Source organism: Anser cygnoides, chromosome 10 (genome assembly GCF_040182565.1).
Source record: "Anser cygnoides isolate HZ-2024a breed goose chromosome 10, Taihu_goose_T2T_genome, whole genome shotgun sequence".
Lineage (NCBI taxonomy): Eukaryota > Metazoa > Chordata > Aves > Anseriformes > Anatidae > Anser > Anser cygnoides.
The window spans coordinates 12,105,886-12,124,364 of NC_089882.1; the positions used below are offsets into that span (position 1 = coordinate 12,105,886).

An 18,479-nucleotide genomic window follows, 5' to 3' on the forward strand; every position below is an offset into this window, starting at 1 on the left:
GTAAAGCAAACTTATGACATGGAAGTTATACATGCCAATGAAACAATACACAGCATTGTAATGATCTGTCTGCTCTTAATTATTAATTTTGGGGGGTGTTTTTGATTGGACAGTGAAAGGAGAAGGTCATGTTCATACCTGCCTGGGAACGCACTCACCTGGTCATAGTACTTATTGATGTATTTGTACAATTCATGCAGAGCCACCAGGGAATTGAGGTCACCTGAGTAATTCTGAATAAGAGAGGAAGTCAGATAAAGCTGTGAGACACCTAACAATTGTTCTTCCAAATTCCACGTCCTCATAACTCATTAGGAAATGTGCCGGAGTAACTAAACCCAGCACAAAGCAACAGGAAAGGGAATTCACCAGTGGTTCCTAGCAAAGGAAAAAAACCACACGTACTCCCTGCCCCGAAGCCTTGACTGCGCTTTTCTTTTCAGTGGTGCCATGAAGCAGAGCAGCCACTGGGAGCAATCAGTATTTCTGCACACAGCTGGAATATCTGATCTTTGCATTACCAACTTTCTATAGCATGCACTGATGAGGGGCCAGGGTGATTTCTGAAATAAATAACTTTATTTACCCGTGATAGCTCAGCCAGGGCAGAGTTCATCTCCTGGTCACTGGCAGAGATGGTCTGACGAATGTCCGCATAATACCTACGGCGGTACACAGGCAGTTATCTTCACGTTCCTCCCAGCCTCCTTCTTACTGCTTAAACTACAACTCCCCCATTCGTTCCTTACCTTTCTACCATTTGCTTGTAGCGAGGAATGTCCCGGGCATAGAGCAGCTTATTGATTGGAGAGTCCTTGAACATCCAAAACCAGAATTGATTACATAAAGCTCCTTCATCATGCTGTGAGCTAACCTCAGCAGGTGACACCGTCCTATTCTCTGTTATTTGTTCAGGACTGGGAACTTTTGCCCTCTGCATGGAGGAGCACTTTAAATACTGGGCTCTCTCCCTAGTAACACAGTCCGAGGAACCGTGTACTGGTGAAGGGACCCCTGGCACATGAGAGCAAGGAGTGGGCCTGGTGGGCTGTCTCAGTGCAACCGCGCAGACACAACTGCCTTAACGTGTCAGTGCTGCTCAGACTGCCTGTGCCACCTCCGCGCTTCTACCTCCGCACTTACCCGTCCCAGCTTATGGTCAGCAATCGTACAGGAGTCCATGAAGGTCTGTGCAATGACCAGAAGCACAGCATCTACATTATCTGACGTCTGCACATCAAAAACAAACTGGGGATTCTTGATGATGTTGATCCAGAACCGCAGGGGCAGGCTGCAGAGAAGATGGAAACGTGGCAGCTTATCAGCAAAGAAGGCAGCTGTGGTGCTGGAAGATATTCTGTACATGCTACTGGTCATACTGGTCACCTCCCAGCTTCACCCTCTCGGCAAAACCAGCTTTTCACACTGTGCTTTGCTGCCTTGCACTCCCATTTTGCTGCTCCTCAGCAGACACAGGTGGCTCTCTCTATGCAAGGGGGCAGCTCCAACCAGATTAGCAGTGCCTCTGTCGGGGCTCGCAGACCACCGTACCTGTTTGTCTTCCAGATATGGATGGTCTCAGGATCTGCAATCCCGTAGTGTAATGCCTGCTCATCCAACAGGTCAAAGAAGTATTTGACTGCCAGAGGGACGGGGCGGTTGGTACTGAGGATCACCTGGAACAAGTCATCCACAAACTTCTGCAGGGTGCCCTGTGGAGAACCAAGCAGGACAGAGTCAGCACAGCCAGAGGAACATGGAGAGCCCAGGCCTCACGACGAGAGATGACCCTCTTCTGCTCAGCGACCTCCTCTCACTGGTCCCAAGCTACCTCACATCCACTGCAGGAGCAGCAGCAATGGAGAAATGAGGCCCCAGAAGCTTCTGGAAGAGAGGCCAGGGGAAAGCGCATGAACAACCAAAACACAGAGGGGAATCAGACATACTTAGAGCCAGTACACAGAGGCTTACTAGAGGAGAGAGAGCCTGCGACATGAAGGGATGGAACTGCACTGTAGGGACTGACCAGCGGAGGGGGATTGCTGACTGCCAACAGCTGTGTTCGGCCAGACAGGAACAAAGAGAAGGGATTTGCTCAGCAGCAAGAGAAGTTTGGGGGCAGAACACAGACACCGCCTGGCAAAGCGCCGGGGCTGTCCCTTGAGGAACCCAGCTGGAACCAACTAGCACATGCACCAACCCAGCCTCAAAGGGGCTCTTCATCTTCACACACATCCCTGTAATCTGTCAGGGGGATATGAAAGAAGGCAAGATCCCAAGCCCAACACAATCTGTGCTTCTCACCTTCATAGAGAGCAGACGTGTCAGATAGATCTCTGGGATTGCCTTGGCTCGTTCCCGATCTCTTAAGCTCCCACGGCGATGCTTGGGAAGCTCTGGCTCTTCTGTTGGTTTTACCAGGTGCCAAAGTTTTATCCCACCTTCATCTGCATCCTCCAGCATCGGTGTTTCTAAATGGAACAGTTGTTTAGAGACAAGTGTCAGCCCTCTCACAGTGGAGCTTGGCCAGGTTATGCTCAAGGAAGAAAGTGGATTTCACAGTATGATAGGTTGACAGATACTCCTAAGGGAAGGAACCACTGGAGGCCTCCACCCAGCCTCCTGTGCAGAGTACAGCTATCGCTAGCGCTGCATCAGGTTGCTTTTGTCCGCTCAAAGTCTTCAAAGTCTTGGGAACTTCCCACACAGAGATCCCCCATCCCTGGTGGCCTGTTCCAGGTCAACACACAAAATTATTGAAGATTCCTACAAGCTGTGGACTGTGCCCAGCACTACAGCCAGTACTAGAGAATTCTACTTATCCTGCATTTTCACATCTAGCCTGGCTTTTCTCTGCTTATGTACTCTATTGCTTTTCCTTCATTTTTCCTGCCCAGACTTCCAGTTTCCTGACAATCCTACGAGGGTTCAAATCACATAGCAGTCTTCCATAGCAGCATAAAGCTAGGGCTATAGCAAGTCTTGTCCCACCAACTTGACAGGTGCTGTAAAATCATTTCATAAGAAGCGGACATCACACTCACTCTCTCCTGGGATGTAATCCTGATTCTCTCTATGGATGTGCTTGGTCAGGCGAGGGACCAGTGCTACTGTTGCTCCATCAGGCACCTGCACACAAGCAAAAATCAACATTCAGAACAAACAGCACGTCTCTCATCAGCACAACAGGCAAGTGCTTGTACAGCAAAACAAACTGAACACGCTGTACCATTACTAGAAATAGGGATCTCGGGGCACTGTCACTATCTGTCCTGATGGTGGGAGAACCTTATTTGTACAGATTGAAAAACTGATGTACAGAACATTATGAAAATGGTAATGCCCCAGGATTGACGTCATTCACATCTAGAACGCGTGGCAGCAAGGTGTGACATATTGGTGCACGATACGACACACGAGTGTAAGACAGTTAAAAACCCAAACTCTGTCCAGTCCTAAAAACTACATCACAGACCAGTGTGATATCACCTACTAACCGATTTGGACCGGAATGTTAATGAATCCAGCAGGGTTGCCTTCACTGCAACATACACTCAGTGTCTCCTCCCAAGCTCTAGGCATGCCCACGTCTCAGGTACATGTTCAGGAGGGGGTTTTGCTGCTTGAGGAGTCACAGTGCAGGACACAGCACTGACTTAATCTGAATATGCTGCTGCAGGAAAGCTCTGACGATTTTACAGTAATCCATGAGGAGCCAGAGCCACAAACGGAGTGTACCAGTGTATAGAAGATTAAATGGGAGACAAGGCAATGGTAGACTCAGTTCTGACCTTGTAATGCTGAAGAGTGTTCAGGCGTTTCCAAGTTCCTTGAACAACAGATGTCACATCCTCATCGGACAGAATCAGATGACCTGCCAGCCCTGACCTCCACTCTACAGGCATTAAAACACAGATAGCAAGCAAAGAAACAAAAAAACAAGTTAAGTTAAAGCATCTCTGAAGTCTTGTGCTTCAACCTGAGCTAGCAAAGCACTAAGCCAGAAAAGGGACAAAATCTTCCCTCACAGACACTATTTAGATGCTACCACTGACTCCACTGGCAGGAAGAGCCAGTTCATGACCATAGCAACTCTGCACCGAAATTATCTTCCTTTCCATACCTTCTCATGCCTTTTTTTTTTTTCCCGTGCCCTTACCTAAGCCATTGTCATGGGCCAGGTCCGGCAAAGAACACCAAGCACCATGAAATCGAAGGGGCTGGACTTGCTTCTTTCCCACCCCTACCTCTTGCTCTTAGTCTTTTCTGCATCGTGCCCTGTTGGGTCCAGCCAAAGTGCAAGATCACTGGTCAGGGACACTGCAGGCTCAGCAGAAAATCGTGCTGTGCACGGATAGCACATGAGCACTCTCCTCCACTTCCTCACTGAGTCTTAGCACCAAGAAGTTCTACTCACCGAGGTCCAGGGTGTCTGGGTCTGGTCGGTGACAGTACGGTGTCCCTTTATAGATCTGGTCTAGGATTTTCTCCTTCACCTGTGTTATAGTGTCACAGTCTAGCACTTTTGCAGAAATCCCTTGGGAGTCCTCTGCCCCTCCTGCAGCAACTCCTGCTTGTGTCAAAGCGTTTAAAGTCTGCGGAACAAAAGAAAAGGTCACAGCTCCTCTAAGGTTGCTATGCATAATCTGACACATTTACACCTTTGATGGCTGGCATTAAAGCACGTTAACAGCTAACTCTTTCACTGGAGGAGTTTCAGAAAACAAAATTCTACAGGTTGTTAAACACCGTGTTCCCAGCCTTCCCTTGAGAGCTGGAAGTCGGTTTAACAGCTCTAGGGAGCTCTAGGCTTCCATGTGCCATCAGCAATTTCATCCCCTTATTTCTAGGCACAGAGCATGGCACATACACCAGATTACTGCGGTGATGGCTCCTATCAGCCTAGGGCAAAACTATCTGATTTAGCAGGGCTCTTGCTCAGCTACTGAGTTATGCTGCTGCGACAAAGCTGGCTCCTAGGAGGTTGTGCTTCTGCCTTAAAGAGGAGGACATTGTGCAGGACGTTGTGCTTCTGCCTTAAATAGGAGGACATTAAACTCTGCCACACCAGAGAGCCCAGAGGGGAAAAAAGATTTGGTGCTTACCAGAGTCCGGTACTCCAGGTCCTCTCTCAGAAGCCGGTTGTCATTCAGGGTATATTTGGCTTTCCCCGTCACCCAGTCAACGGGGCCCTTGTCCACCTGGTGTTTGATTCCTCGAAACAGCATGTAAAGTGGCTCCCCAACAGAGTCCTGGCACAGAAAGGAAGGAGCTTCACTCAAGAGAAATTCACCTTGCTCTTCCCAGCAGAACCCAGCAGCTTGGAAACACAGACACCAAGCAGAGGAGCAGCAGGACGGAGGACACCAGTGATACAGCAGTTAAACCACTGCAGGCAGGCAAAGTCTCTGCCAACGGCTCCTGCTCCAAGCACAGGGAAATCGCAGGGGCTAAGGACCAGCTGGATGCGCAAGACCACAGCATCACTGTCTCCATGCCGCTAATCAGAGGGACTCTCCTTGCTGCCCCCTCCCTGGAAACAGGGAGTGGCATCGATGCTGATTTAAGCATCTCTCTTCCCTGAAATACAGGATGACTCCAGCACCATTTCAGCTAAGAGTGAGGCACAAAGCAAAGCTGTGGCTGCCTCCCCTCTTTTGGCCCCTTTACTTCACAAAGAGACAAAGAACTCACCCTCACAAATGCATACAGGCAGATGGACATCCAGTTGGTTAACAGCTTCTCTACCACTGTTTCCGTCCTGAAAGAGAGTATGAGGTTGGTCACAAAGATACAGTGCACAGCAGGAAGGGTAACTGCAGATAAAGATCGCTCCTTTTGAGAAAAGATGAGAAAAGAGCACGCTAAATGATGATACAGGATCGAGGGAGGAAGGAAAAGGAAAAAATACTTTAGGGACCAGTCAGGTTAGTGCTCTTGATCCTACTTCTTATTTGAAGCTCTTTTCAGCCTGAAGGAGGCACCAAATGACAGAAGAGACAAAGGGGATAGAGAATAGCCTCTGTCAGGTCTCAAAACAAGATAAATTTGTTCAGATCAGAAGGATACACTGGACAGGAGCTAATGGGGATCCGAACGCAGGAGATATTTCAATTTAGTTTCCAAACATGGCAGGATTGCGAGTCCCAGAGACCTCTAAACAGCAGATCTGACAGAGCTGCAGTACTTGAACACAAGGAGAAAGCTAACACACAGCAGCTTCAAAAGAATAGGTGAAGAAAAGAATTTGGGATGGGCAACTTCAGCTTCTTACTCTTCTCACACCATTCCTCCTTTTCTCCCTGCCAATTACTTGATGGGGTGAGGGGTATTATTGATACTGCTTTCTCCTGTTTGATGTACGTTGACACACACTGGCCCTACAACTGCAGCCCATGCCACAATGTTATTTTACCCACAGCAGTTTTTCAGAGCTTGCTAGCTGGACAAAAAGGTCCCCTGATGTATCTAACACCGGGACCACGTCTGGCTCGCTCACCTCCGCAGCATCAGCTTGGGGTTCTTGGCCACATACTGCTCCACAAGGTCATTCAGGAGTGTTTTGAGGATGTCAGTGAAGTACTCCAGCTTCCCATGCAGCGACACGGTGAGCAATGATGCCACATAGGCCCTGTCTCTCGGAGAGAAAGTACGCTGGATTTCCAGAGTGTGGATGAACTGGTGGAGAGAGAGATAAACCAGCGTGTGAATCCCCTGAAAACAAGGCAGTCCCACCTACTGGCTCCTGAAAGCAGTGGTGCTGCAGGAGGGGGCTAATCAGGAACGAACTTTAATGAGCACTGCCTGCTTCCTGCCACCAGTTGCCAGCAACGTGGCCCAGACCCCACAGCATGCTGCAAGCAGAGAGAGGGACCTTACCTTGGTGAGGAAGAGCTTGCTGTTGAGCAGGTTGGAGAGCTGGACCAAGCCCTGCTCCACCGTTTGCCGCCGGCACTCGGGGATGTCCAGGTCCCTTTGCAACGGTGACTCACGGTGGCCCGGGAAGAAAATGCGCTCCGCATAGGACTTGTAGTCCAAGAAGGGGATGCCTGTGCCCACGAGGTCGCTTGTGAGGTCCATCATCTCAGTCATCAGGTCTGGGGGAAAGGAAACGCCCGTGATGTTGACCACATGATCACACAAGCGATGGTACAGAGCATGAGGTGAGTGCAGGCAGGAACTAGGGCCAGCAGGATGGGACTGAAGAAGAGGAAAGATGTTTCCTGTCAGGAAGAGTCACATTGGAGTCCCATTGCAGGAATATTCATCACCAGACTAGGCTCTGGGAGGAACTGCATTGGGAACCAGCAGGTGAATTTGGTGATTATTCTCATTTACAGTTAGGGTCTGGCTTCCAGTTTTATAAAAAGGAAGCCACTGTTCAGCACCAATCTGTGGTTACGGGCATTATCTATACACAAAGTACCAGAGATCTCCTGCTCCTCACTGCTTCCCCCATTAGTTAGAGATTACAATCTGAGTAGCTTGCACAAGTTTTAGAGCCCTGGATGCCCCACACAAGGGCTCACAGCTGTAGGCAGCTGGAGTACAAGGTTTACAGACTCAAGATATGGGGTGTAACTCAACTTGCTCTACACACAGACTGGACTAGCTGTACTTAAGGTCTCTCCAAGTGCGCTGTCTTGACCTTTAGCTCTTCATCTGAGTCTGGAGGATGGACTGGAGAATCAGAGGGGTCTGTATATATCACTGTGTTCTGAATTAAAGAAAAGAATGAAATACACAAATTTGGCTATATGTTTCAATGCACTAGCACAGGATAAAGCTATTGCCTGTCCTGAGCTACCCAAACAAGTATGCAGGAATGAAAAGAATGGTAGGGCTCTGTGTGGGTCTTCAAAGTTTCCTGAAGCTGCAGGAATGTAGGAGCTCTGTGACTAACCTGTGAATTCCTTTTTGCATCTGTCCCGAACGCTTGTTTCTAGATTTTCCAGCTGGATTTGAACTTTCTTGTAATCCCTCAGAGCCTGTTTGCTCTTCCTCCTGTAGTAAGAAACAGAATTGTTCCCAGTGATCTTAGCCCAGGGATAGTCTTTGCCAGCTGTTGTATTGCTGCCAAGGACTCCAGGGCAATGCTGTTGAGGTGATTTCTACTAAACACCACCTCTACAGGACACCAAACCGTGTTCTGTAACTACGTATGTCCCTTGGAGCACCCATTACGTGAGCGCTCTGAATGAATCACAACACAGGCTGTGATGAGCAGGCACACCATCCCTATGCCTCACACATCCAACAACGTGAGGGGCTCAGAATTTGCCACAAAATAAAGAAAACTAGGACCTTGTTTAGGCCCAGGATATACAGGCTTGACCACATCCACTGAATAACGTAGAGAAGTTAAAGCTCCCATACAATGCCAGAGCCTCTCACCTGTATATGAAAACAATGACCAGAACGACGAGTGCCACAAAGGACGCACCAACACCCAAACCAATCTGTGCCTCCAGCGGGAAGGTGAGCTGGCTTTCTGTGTCATACTGCACTCGGCCCAGGAGGAAGTTCAGGTTTCCCATTTGTACCTGGAGCGAAAACATGTGCTGTGATGTAAACTCAGTTCAGCAACAAAAAGCAAAGACACACAGCTACACCAGAACGAGTACAGGTGGCATACAGCTCTCTAGTAAGGCTAAGTCCCACGGCACAGCTCCTGAATCCAGCTGCACCGTTTGTTCCAGGCACTGTTTGGCAGTTAAGGGTAGATTTGAGAATAAAAGCAGCTCCTTGCCACTATGACTTTTGTCTTGCTCTTACTTCCTGTCCCACTCCCTGCTTCCATCACTACTTCTTGCTTGTGCACCCACTTATGACATGATTTGTTGCTCATTCCCTACCGTGAACTCTGGGAGCAAGTCGGTGCCCTCCCGCTTTGTGCGGTGCCGCGGAGCTGGCTGCTCGGAAGGAGGCTCACAGTAGAGATGATTCCTTGTTAATGTCTTCACCACGCAGATTCCTTCCCCAATCATGGCCATAACTTCATCCTTGGAAATGGCCAGATCTAGATTTTCCCCCTGGAACAGAGGTGGAACAGCACGTCAAATTGGGCTAAAAAGCATCTCTGCATTGTCCATGGCTCCAGAGAAGATGGAGGAGACCAGCACCACATGATGAGAGGAGCTTTTTTTCTTCCCTGACTGGGTTCCCATCTGAATTGGCTGCACAAGTTCATTTTGTAAGCTAAACAATCTTCACTCTGTGATCGAAAAGATCGAGTGGAGAAAGTGCACGTCTCTAGCTGCAGCCACTACCTTTCTTAATTGCTACTGGACTAGAGAGTACCTGTCTATACAAGAGAAATATCACAGAGCCTTTTCCTCACATATACAGAAAAAAAAACATTTGCCACTCTGCCCTTTTGCATCCTCTTTAAACAATGATTTTCCTATTTCCACCTAATATTTTTTTTCACTCTTAAGTTACTTATAAAGAAATTTTAAGATGTCATAAAAACGGCAGCTGAGAATAGAATGTATTGGTGGGGTTTTTTTGGTACTAATATCTCATACACAAATAGTGTTAATTCACATTAGGACAAAAAATAAAAAACCTATGAAAGTTTCCATGAGCCCTATGAAACCCTAAATGATTTATGGCCTCGAGAGGCTTTTTTGATGCACTCCTTTTTCCTCCTCTAATGTGCCATTTCTCAGAGCCCAAAGCAGATGTGCTGTGACAGGCTGCAAGCCTGTCAAATGCTTTAAAAACCTTGGAAGCTACATGTTGCCAACTTAAAACAGCCTCAGGTTAGCAACAACTTTGTACAGCATATGTTATTTCTAGATAGTTCTTGTGTTACCTCCACAGAGATGACGCTTCCTGGCTTGTGACGATACGGCTTGGCGGGGTCTTCAGCATTCAGCGGCTTGAGGATGGGGTTGACTTCATAAGAAAAGGGCATGGGATGCAAGGAGTTGAAATCAAAGCTCAAATTATCCAGAATAAATTCCAGTTTGATGTGGACACTCCGCAGTAGCAGGTTAATGGCTGGAGTTTTGCACAGGATCAGGTAGGAGGAGTTAACAAGACATGGTTCTTCAAACTAAATGCCAAAGGGAAAAAAAAAAAAAGCATTAATAGTGAAATGCTAATACTTCTCTTGCAGCTCTGCAATGCTTTCAAACCCTGCACAATCTGGGGCCAGTCTGTGCTCCTCTTACCTGGAGCAATGCCAGAAAAGCTCTGCTAATTGTAGAGAGAAAAATCCCAGATCTGAGGAATTCCCCATGTTCCTCTAAAGAAAGTCTTCAGAGCACTGGTTTTGCTGTAGGTACCTAGGTTTCAGCAATGGAAATCAGCTCCAACATTCCCACAGCAGCAAAATCTGGAGCAGCATCAGCTTTAGATCTCCCTGCTCTGACAGAAGGGGACCAAAGACCTTCAAGGCACTGCAGATTTCCTAACCTGAATGCTTCTGTGAAAGAAGTGTCCCTTGCTGGATTACATGTGTTTTATACATGTGATGAGAGCATTAGTCATTTTTTCCCTCTCCCCCATAGGAATTCACAGCCACAAATGCCTTCTTAAGAACATTGGGAAAAACAGCCTTTAGTAGCGCATGTCCTTCAGGAGCATATTCAGCTCCACATCTATAAGACAGAAACCTGGAAGGGACTTAACATAGAAAAAAATCCTACATAGAGCAGTTTTCATATATGCATAAGAATATGAAGAGCATCATCCTCACCACATCTCTCAGAATGCCAGATGAATTGTCAGATGATTACCTCACAGCACACTGGGAGATTAAAAAACAAAGACAAGGCCTCCAAGTTTATGTACAGGAAGCCCTCCACTGTTTGCACTACGAATACAAACCCTTGTTGTACTTTGGCTACCAAATACCCTCTAACTCTGCAAATTCTGCTGCAAACTCTGCAGTCTTGATGGTCAGATCAAGACCTGAGCAGTGACTCATCTCAGGACGCTGACATCTGGAGAACAGCAAAACGCTGGTGGAATTGGTCATTTCACTGAACTCTGCCTGGTTTTATATCTCAGAGTGAAAGAGCCCAGGAGCTCTAAAGACAGACCTGAACTATGCAAAAAGAAAGTCTGGAGCATGGACATGCTGAGCCAGACAAGCTCTCTGGCTCAACTGCAGATTTCTTTATCACCACGCTGCTGCCCTGCTGTTTGTCTCCTATCACAAGCCCCGCACATCTCTAAGCAGAGGCAAACCCAACTCATGCAAATGTTTGTGAAAGTGCTTAACCTTTCAGTCTGGCAGAGATCGCTTCCGTTTGGCCAAGACTGTTAGTTGGTGGGAACTGAGCAGATAACAGCAAGGGGGCCAGAAGCCCTAGGGACAGAAAGTCCACCTTGGCAGCACAACACACCAGCCCTTATGAATCCTCAGCTCCATTGAGCACTTTGCCACGCTACCTGCTGGATGCTGCACAGAGCACCCTCAGGGCACTCGGTATCTGGGATTATTCTGCGCCATCGCCCCACTCCTCGACGCCGGCGTTCAGATGGAGAGACTGTAACTCGAATCTTCGGTCTCTGTACAACATCCAAGTTGTATCCGTGAACTCTGAGCACTCTCCCTCCGCTGGAAGAGAAAAGCAGCCAATCTCACGCACCTATTATTCATTAGCTCTGTCATGCCCATGCTCCCACCCTTCCGTTTATGCCCATTCCTACCAGCCTGGCTTTTTCCAGAGTGCAGCACAACAAACAGATGCCACTGGTGCTGTAGCACCTGCCTGCCATGGCACACAGCCTCGGGGAAGGTGCAAGCGCTCAGTCTTTGTACCTGAGAAAGCTTTTAGGTGGCTCTGCAAAAGTGATGTTGGGATCCAGAGTGTATCTAAAGAGGGATCCTTCCAGCCTCCGCTCCTGGTCCCCATACTTGATAGTGACTGGTAGCTCTGCAGACACATTGCTGGGACTCGTCTGACATGCCAACTGATCCTCTGTCATCTCAGAGAGGCTTGGAGAGACAAAAAAGAGAGCAAAGGATTAAATACAGCCACCGCAGAGACAGGTTCTATAGTACTATGCCTTGCTCCTTGCTGACAGCCCGTGAACGTGTTCCCATATTTTCCTAAATTTAATGGTGAAAACCCTGCAGGGCTCTGGGGCAGACTCGGGGCAGTGCACGGCCAGCACAGCACAGCAGGCTCTGATCTTACATGTGGCAAGGGAGGTCTCCAAGCAGGACGCTGATCTCACTAGGATGTCCAGTCAGCAGCTTTGAGCCCAGAAGGGTAAGGCAGGTTCCTCCTGCTTTGGGGCCCTGAGTTGGAACAATGGATTTCAGCTCCGGGTTCTAGAAGGGGAAAAAAAAAAAAAAAAAAAAAAGAGAGAGAGATGAGTGACCAGAACCTCACAAAATAAGGCAAGGAAAGAAAGTAGCAGTGATCTCCAGTGCTCTGAAAACACAAGCTATAGATTCCCAGTCACATGCAGTCATCAGCTAGGCTCCGGCTGCTACCTTGCTGTGAAATGGCACCAAGAGATGAGGGATCAACCACACTAGCAGGAAATGCGAAATCAGAGACTTGTCTTTCCACAATGCAAGAGGCAGACAGATGCTGCAGACAGCAGAGCTGTGAGCCTCACACACAAACCCTAGGATTAACAGTTCAAAGGGATTGTTCAGATCAGTAACTGGATTAATAACTCAAGTTAGGAAATACAAGGCAGCAAATAAATTGTCTGTTTGTCTAGTAGATGAAGAGATTACCAGCAGGGAGCCTTAAGAATTTGTCTTAAGGCCTGAGCTGCTAAACATGCTGTTAGGTCACCTGGAAAGGAGAAATGAAATTTGATAAATTATTCACAGTAATGATGACTTAGTCCCAGGAGGTGCAGAAAAAAAATAGAGGAACCAGGCAACAGAGTGGCACAAGTAAGTCGCTACTGATAAATGATAAATGAAAAACAAGATACATAAAATGAGAAGGAGCAGAAAGACTACAACAATGAAGCCAGCCCAGTTGTGAGCTTTGATATAGCTACTGCCCATTCAGGAGTGCTTTAGCGCCTATAACAACTCTGTAAGCACAGAGCCCAATAAAAACACACCAAGCATTATGAATTCCTTGGAATGGAACTGAGAACTAAAAAAAATATATGATAGTACAAATTCCTGTTGCACTCACATCTTGAATGTAAGTATGCAGTTCTAATCACCCTGCCTCAAATGGTGATAACAGAACCAAAACAAAGAGCAATAACAAGCACAATCCAATATACAAAATGGTTTTATACAGCCAAAATATAATAGCCTAAGACTTTTCAGACATCTTTCTTCTTCCCAAGGGAAATGGGAGACGTGCAACTTGGCAAACACAATTGTAAGTTGTAGAGCAAGGTTGAAATGTGAGTAATACTATCTTAAAATTACTTAAATATTTCATAGTTGCTGTGTTTAAGATATTAACAATTTATCAGAAAGGCGTTTAAGAAAGGTGTTTAAAGATAATAGGAAGCTTCTCCATACACCGGACTTACTGCCACCAGCTGCTGAAGGTCAGAAGTAAAAGCAGCAATTTGCAAATTAATAAAAGGAAGGCTATAAGTCTTAACAGGATGCTAAGTCACCAATAAAAATCTCCAAATCAGAGAAGTACCTAGTATTTTTCCTCTTTAAGTATTCAAGTTACCACTGTCAAAAAACAAAACAAAACAAAAACACCAGACTACAGAATCCTTCGTACAACCCAGTATGTCTGTTCTTATAATCTTAGCAGTAGGGAAGAAAAACAAAGAACACAGAACTAAAAGACCAGATAAATTGGATAAAAACACCAGCACCAAGTTTCTGACAGAGAGCCAGAAGTTCATGCAATTGGCAGCTCTTTAGCAGAAATACTGGAAGAATAGGGAGAGGTATAAAAGAAGCAATAGCCACATTACCTGATAGGTGAAAATATGCCCAGAAACTCCACGTCCTCCTCCAGGCACTTCCACCACCACGTGCCCAAATCTCTCCGTCCAGCTCCCGCCAGTGACACACACGATACTGCGGGACAATCCAAGAACAGCATCACAGCACAGAAGAGAAAACGAGCTGTATCCTTTGCATCATGTTCTAAAACCACCTAGCAACCACAGCTCCCTTCTCTTTCAGCCTTATCACATGCTCAGAATATACCACCGAACGTGGAAAAACTCCTTTAAAAGCCAGTTTAGGTGCAGCAGAAAAAAAGCAGGGGGCAGTTCCAAATCAGCCCGTTCTATCCAAGATCACTTCTTCAGGGACAGACAGGAGGAAGCCCACTATATCAGATGCACAAAGAGGCCAAGAACTCTGCTACAGTCCAGAGTGATCAAACCAGTCACATCTGGAGTGACCTCAATCCACACATTAGCACTGTGCCTGATGCAGAAACAAAACTCAAGGCTGTAGGTCTAGCTGGTCTTCAGCCAGCAGCCTCTGGGATCTGCCAGCTCTCCCTGCGTGCACCACCCATTCTTCCCAGTCCCTTTTCCAGCCGTAATTTGGTATGGGAGATGCTGACAATGCAAAAAAATCAGGTTATACTTCTAACGTAGGATTCCTTGCTGCCCTGTTTGAGCACTGATTTACTCTCAGAAAAACTTTGCTCTGCAGCAGGCTTTTGCCAGATTCTCTATGCAGTAAGAGATTAATTTTGTCTGGGCCTTGCTCAGGAGTGGGTTCCAGGTTCACAGCTATATGCCCCCAACCAAAAAGGCTCAGAAATTTGAAGGGACTGGCAGGGAGCCAGTCCCAAGCTAGGACCTCGGGATGCCAGGTGACATACAGAACAAAGACAGTGCTACCCAAGAAAAATTACGCTCTAATTCTAGGATGAAAACAGAAAGCAGATGGATCCAGACAAACAAGCAGCACGGACAGGACAACACTGCTCAACACAGCAGGCCACTTCCCAGCAGGATCTTACCTTGCTCCCAGGGGAAGGGTGCTACAGCTACTGCTACCATGGAATGGAAAAATGGGTTTGTGATAGCTCTGATGAGAGGTTACTCACAATTGCTCTGCTCTTCTCTCCTCATCTCCTGCTGGTTGCTTGGCTCCTCTGCCTCCCTTGTCCAAGGCTCCCACCTACCTGCCCTGCCATAGGCCAACTGTACAAATATTTCTTTCTTTGCTTCCTAGCTGTTCCAGTCACACCTCTGAACACCTGACTACACTTGAGTGTTATATGGTCCTTCCCTGACCAGACACACAACTACCCAATTCTCTTTATCACTGACATTAGCTGGATTCAGCAGGAACTCTTGCCCCTTCTCATCCTCTTTGTAGCCACTACTTTTACAGGCACCATGAGCTGCCAGGCCCTGCTAGCCAACAAAGCGTGGCACAGGGCCCTGCAGGACTCCCCTGTCAGTCCCTGGCTAAGAGGGTCCTTTCCTTGGACTTGTTCCTGGGCGGTGGAGGTCTGGCTAGCAAGTGAAGGAAAGCACCTTGGGCATGCCCGCTCAAGCAGAGGCAAGGAACTGTGCTGTACCTCCAACCACGCATCCCCATCCTCATCCTGCGTTAACAAGGCCAGGATATTTCCCTGGCGGTGACACTTACAACAAGCCATGTCCTGTGCATTACTGAAAGAAAGCTGTGACAGAGACACCCACGAAACCGCAACTGAGCCCGTGACTCCCTGAGCTGGCTAGCTGTGTTCAGTACACAGCGGCACTGTTTGGTCGTTGCCTTGTACACAAACTTATCTCCCCAAGGTCACTGCCTGAATAACTAATCAGACAGCGACCTTACTCGGGGGCACTCCCTGGGGAATGGGCAAGGCTCGATACCTGCTACAGCAAAGGCAACGAAACCTCAGCCTGGTGTCAGCAGCCAAGGGAAAAGCCAGCGCCTGTCTCTGGGAGAAGGTTCACAGATACTCTACCTGCTAGAGATCTCATACTCTTGAGCATCTACGGCACAAGGAATTCCTGCAACAGTGACAGTTTCTGCAATGTCTTGATGTTTCTGCCCGAGGTTTGAGCCAGTGATGGTGATTCTAGTGCCACCTTCCACTGGTCCAGACAGGGGGTACACCTGCAAAGACACCCGCGCACGTGTAAATGTCACAGTATCTCAGACCTCCTCAGCCTGGTAACTGATCTACAGCACCGGGCCCTTCACAACTGCCCCACTGCAAACTCTGCCTGGCCTGGCCATTGCTGTGGATTCCCTTTGGTGACTGGGACTAGTACCAGGTTGCATCCTCAGAAGAAAGGCCATAAAGAACACCACAATCAGAGCTTTCTTTCCTATACCTCACCACTGCCAGCAGTTCCCCAGAGGGTACGAGTCCACTACAGACTTGTACAGGCAAGGACTGCCCTGCTTTGCCTTCTCATCACCATGCTGACCACTCCATAGGGCATCTCTACGGAAGAGTGGGAATGCACAAGCTGATAAATGTTACTGGTGTTGAAGCAGCAAGCACCATTACCCTCTCAGCATCAGTACGACAATGAATCACATGCTGCACAAACTTCAAAGCTCTGTCCCTCAGCAGCATCCAAGGTGAACTACGACAAGATGCAGCACATGGACGTTGTGTGCCACTGGAGGGAGGACAAGCTGACAGCAAAAGGGACACATGGCTACAGACACTTGTCATGTGGCAGTTAGCAAGAAACATTTAAAATAAACAGACAAAAATCATTAATCCCAGTAACCTGTCATGCCTTTCACATCCCTGCTGTGCCATTATCATTAGGTTTTGCCCTCCTTTACCCCAGGCTCAGTTGGGCCAACCTGGTTCAGGCTCTGGCTCAGAACAGTTGGGGGATCCACCTTGTGGACCCTTTCCAGCTTCTGAATGATTCAGCTCCTTCTGGCATGCCAGTTTCAGCTCACATGACATACAAATGCATCTTTCCCCAATGGTCTTTATGAGTACAATGAAAGCCCAGCACAAGTCTAGCATCCTCACACCACTGAGAGATCAGAGCAAAATAGGATTATCTTGCTCTTCAGATGGCCAATGTCCTGCTGAGCTGCACTGTTCACTCTGAGTTCACAGACCTCTGGTTTCAACCGGAGAATGCAGCCCTCCTTGCCCCAGGTGCAGTACACTAGTGAGCGGGTTACTCACAGAGTGAATGAGCGGTGCTGGACACAGGTCTTCTATCTCTTCCTTGCAGGAGCCCCTGAAGATGCAGCTGGGGTTGCTGCCACCACACCACACACAGTTGTACTTCGAGTCAGCTGTTTGGCAGCGGCTACAATCGGTGTGTCCCACGGAGCAGTTGTAAAAAGTCACTGCAAAAGAGAAACATTCAGAGGCATCTGAAAACAGCCCCTAAGGCACAGAATATCCCAGCACTTGGTGTCTTACAAAGAATCCTGTCCACCTCCCTTCTCTGTGAGAACTGATAGAACCGAGGCTGTATGTTTTCCTCAGTCCCCCTGTGATAGAACTACTACAGATGCAAAAAGCCTAAGCTGAGGATTCCTTGATTCCCTTTTATCCCACTTGCTGTCTCTGCAGAGTTGCATTCCTACCGTGGAGATCTGCAGCACTGTCCACTCGAAGGTGTCGTCGCCTCTGCACAAACACCACAGCGTTGAATTCGAGTTGAGGTGCTGCATAGCTGTACTGCGAAGACAAAGACCATCAAAGCAAAGGACTTAACGGAGGCACAAACAAGGCAGCTAAATAGGTTGCAAAAACAAAAACAAAATCAACATCCATCCTGCATAGAGCACTGGCAGGCACAGCCTGCCAATGTGTCCTGTGAACGCAGTCGAGGCAGCGTTGCTCAGGCAGTGGCAGCACAGACCTGTCCTTGCTGGCTCACTCAGGCACCATTTTGCTCTAGAAAGAGCAGCTGACATTAGTTCACCAGGAAGAACATTGAAAACAAGTGTGTGCTCGTGCCAATACTTGTCTAACTTTCTAAATGCATTCTGAAATGTCTGATTTCTAATTACAAGCCACCTGCTCAAAAAACTGCTCAAGCTGGCATTTCTGCAATTTCAGCTGAGCTGAAGATGTAGCATTATAATTGGTCTGCACGGCTTGTGTGTGCAAAAGCCTATGTTGTTCCTTCTCCCTTGGCTATACGAGATTGCGAACTAAAAATATCACCTCTGCTTGCAAATCTTGCCATATGGAAAAATCTACACACAATCCAGAAATGTAAATTGCTGCTTTGATTGATTGCACCTGTTATTCTTAGAATCCACAGGCTAGCCTCTACCACCTCTACCACCAAGAAAAAAAACTGGCATTAATAGCATTTTTCTTTTCACAAAAGAACCACCGCTGCGGAAGTCACGACCCAGAAACTGCAGACAGCAGAGTCTCAAGCTATAGCAGAGGCTGCAGTGTCCTGGGAGGTTGCAACGAGTGGTGATTCTGAGCCAGCACCATTCTGTGCCACATCAAATGCAGCAACAGATCTTGGGGCTCAGGCTACACAATCTTTCTGCAAACTGAAACACCAGTACTGCCAGGCAGCACCACCACAGAGCCTTATAGTGCTAAGTACTGTATAAATATTTTAGCAAAATA

At 47.6% G+C, this 18,479-nt stretch overlaps 1 protein-coding gene across 6 annotated transcripts in view; it reads right to left on the reverse strand.

Moving 5' to 3' along the window:
- Positions 1-18,479, reverse strand: part of PLXNB1 (plexin B1) — a 76,221-nt gene that overhangs the window by 4,317 nt on the left and 53,425 nt on the right. For all 6 annotated transcript variants that reach the window (XM_067002890.1, XM_067002891.1, XM_067002892.1 and 3 more), the window contains exons 14-37: positions 17,468-17,561; positions 17,058-17,224; positions 15,858-16,009; positions 13,885-13,990; positions 12,156-12,292; positions 11,777-11,953; positions 11,404-11,572; positions 9,818-10,060; positions 8,856-9,032; positions 8,395-8,543; positions 7,904-8,004; positions 6,880-7,097; positions 6,500-6,678; positions 5,695-5,761; positions 5,106-5,252; positions 4,418-4,595; positions 3,792-3,895; positions 3,045-3,129; positions 2,305-2,471; positions 1,552-1,712; positions 1,144-1,291; positions 750-814; positions 587-662; positions 159-233 (exon numbers count right to left, since the gene is read on the reverse strand). In XM_067002890.1, the coding sequence (XP_066858991.1) occupies positions 159-233; positions 587-662; positions 750-814; positions 1,144-1,291; positions 1,552-1,712; positions 2,305-2,471; positions 3,045-3,129; positions 3,792-3,895; positions 4,418-4,595; positions 5,106-5,252; positions 5,695-5,761; positions 6,500-6,678; positions 6,880-7,097; positions 7,904-8,004; positions 8,395-8,543; positions 8,856-9,032; positions 9,818-10,060; positions 11,404-11,572; positions 11,777-11,953; positions 12,156-12,292; positions 13,885-13,990; positions 15,858-16,009; positions 17,058-17,224; positions 17,468-17,561 (3,342 nt within the window). The remainder of the gene's footprint in view (positions 1-158; positions 234-586; positions 663-749; positions 815-1,143; positions 1,292-1,551; positions 1,713-2,304; positions 2,472-3,044; positions 3,130-3,791; positions 3,896-4,417; positions 4,596-5,105; positions 5,253-5,694; positions 5,762-6,499; positions 6,679-6,879; positions 7,098-7,903; positions 8,005-8,394; positions 8,544-8,855; positions 9,033-9,817; positions 10,061-11,403; positions 11,573-11,776; positions 11,954-12,155; positions 12,293-13,884; positions 13,991-15,857; positions 16,010-17,057; positions 17,225-17,467; positions 17,562-18,479) is intronic.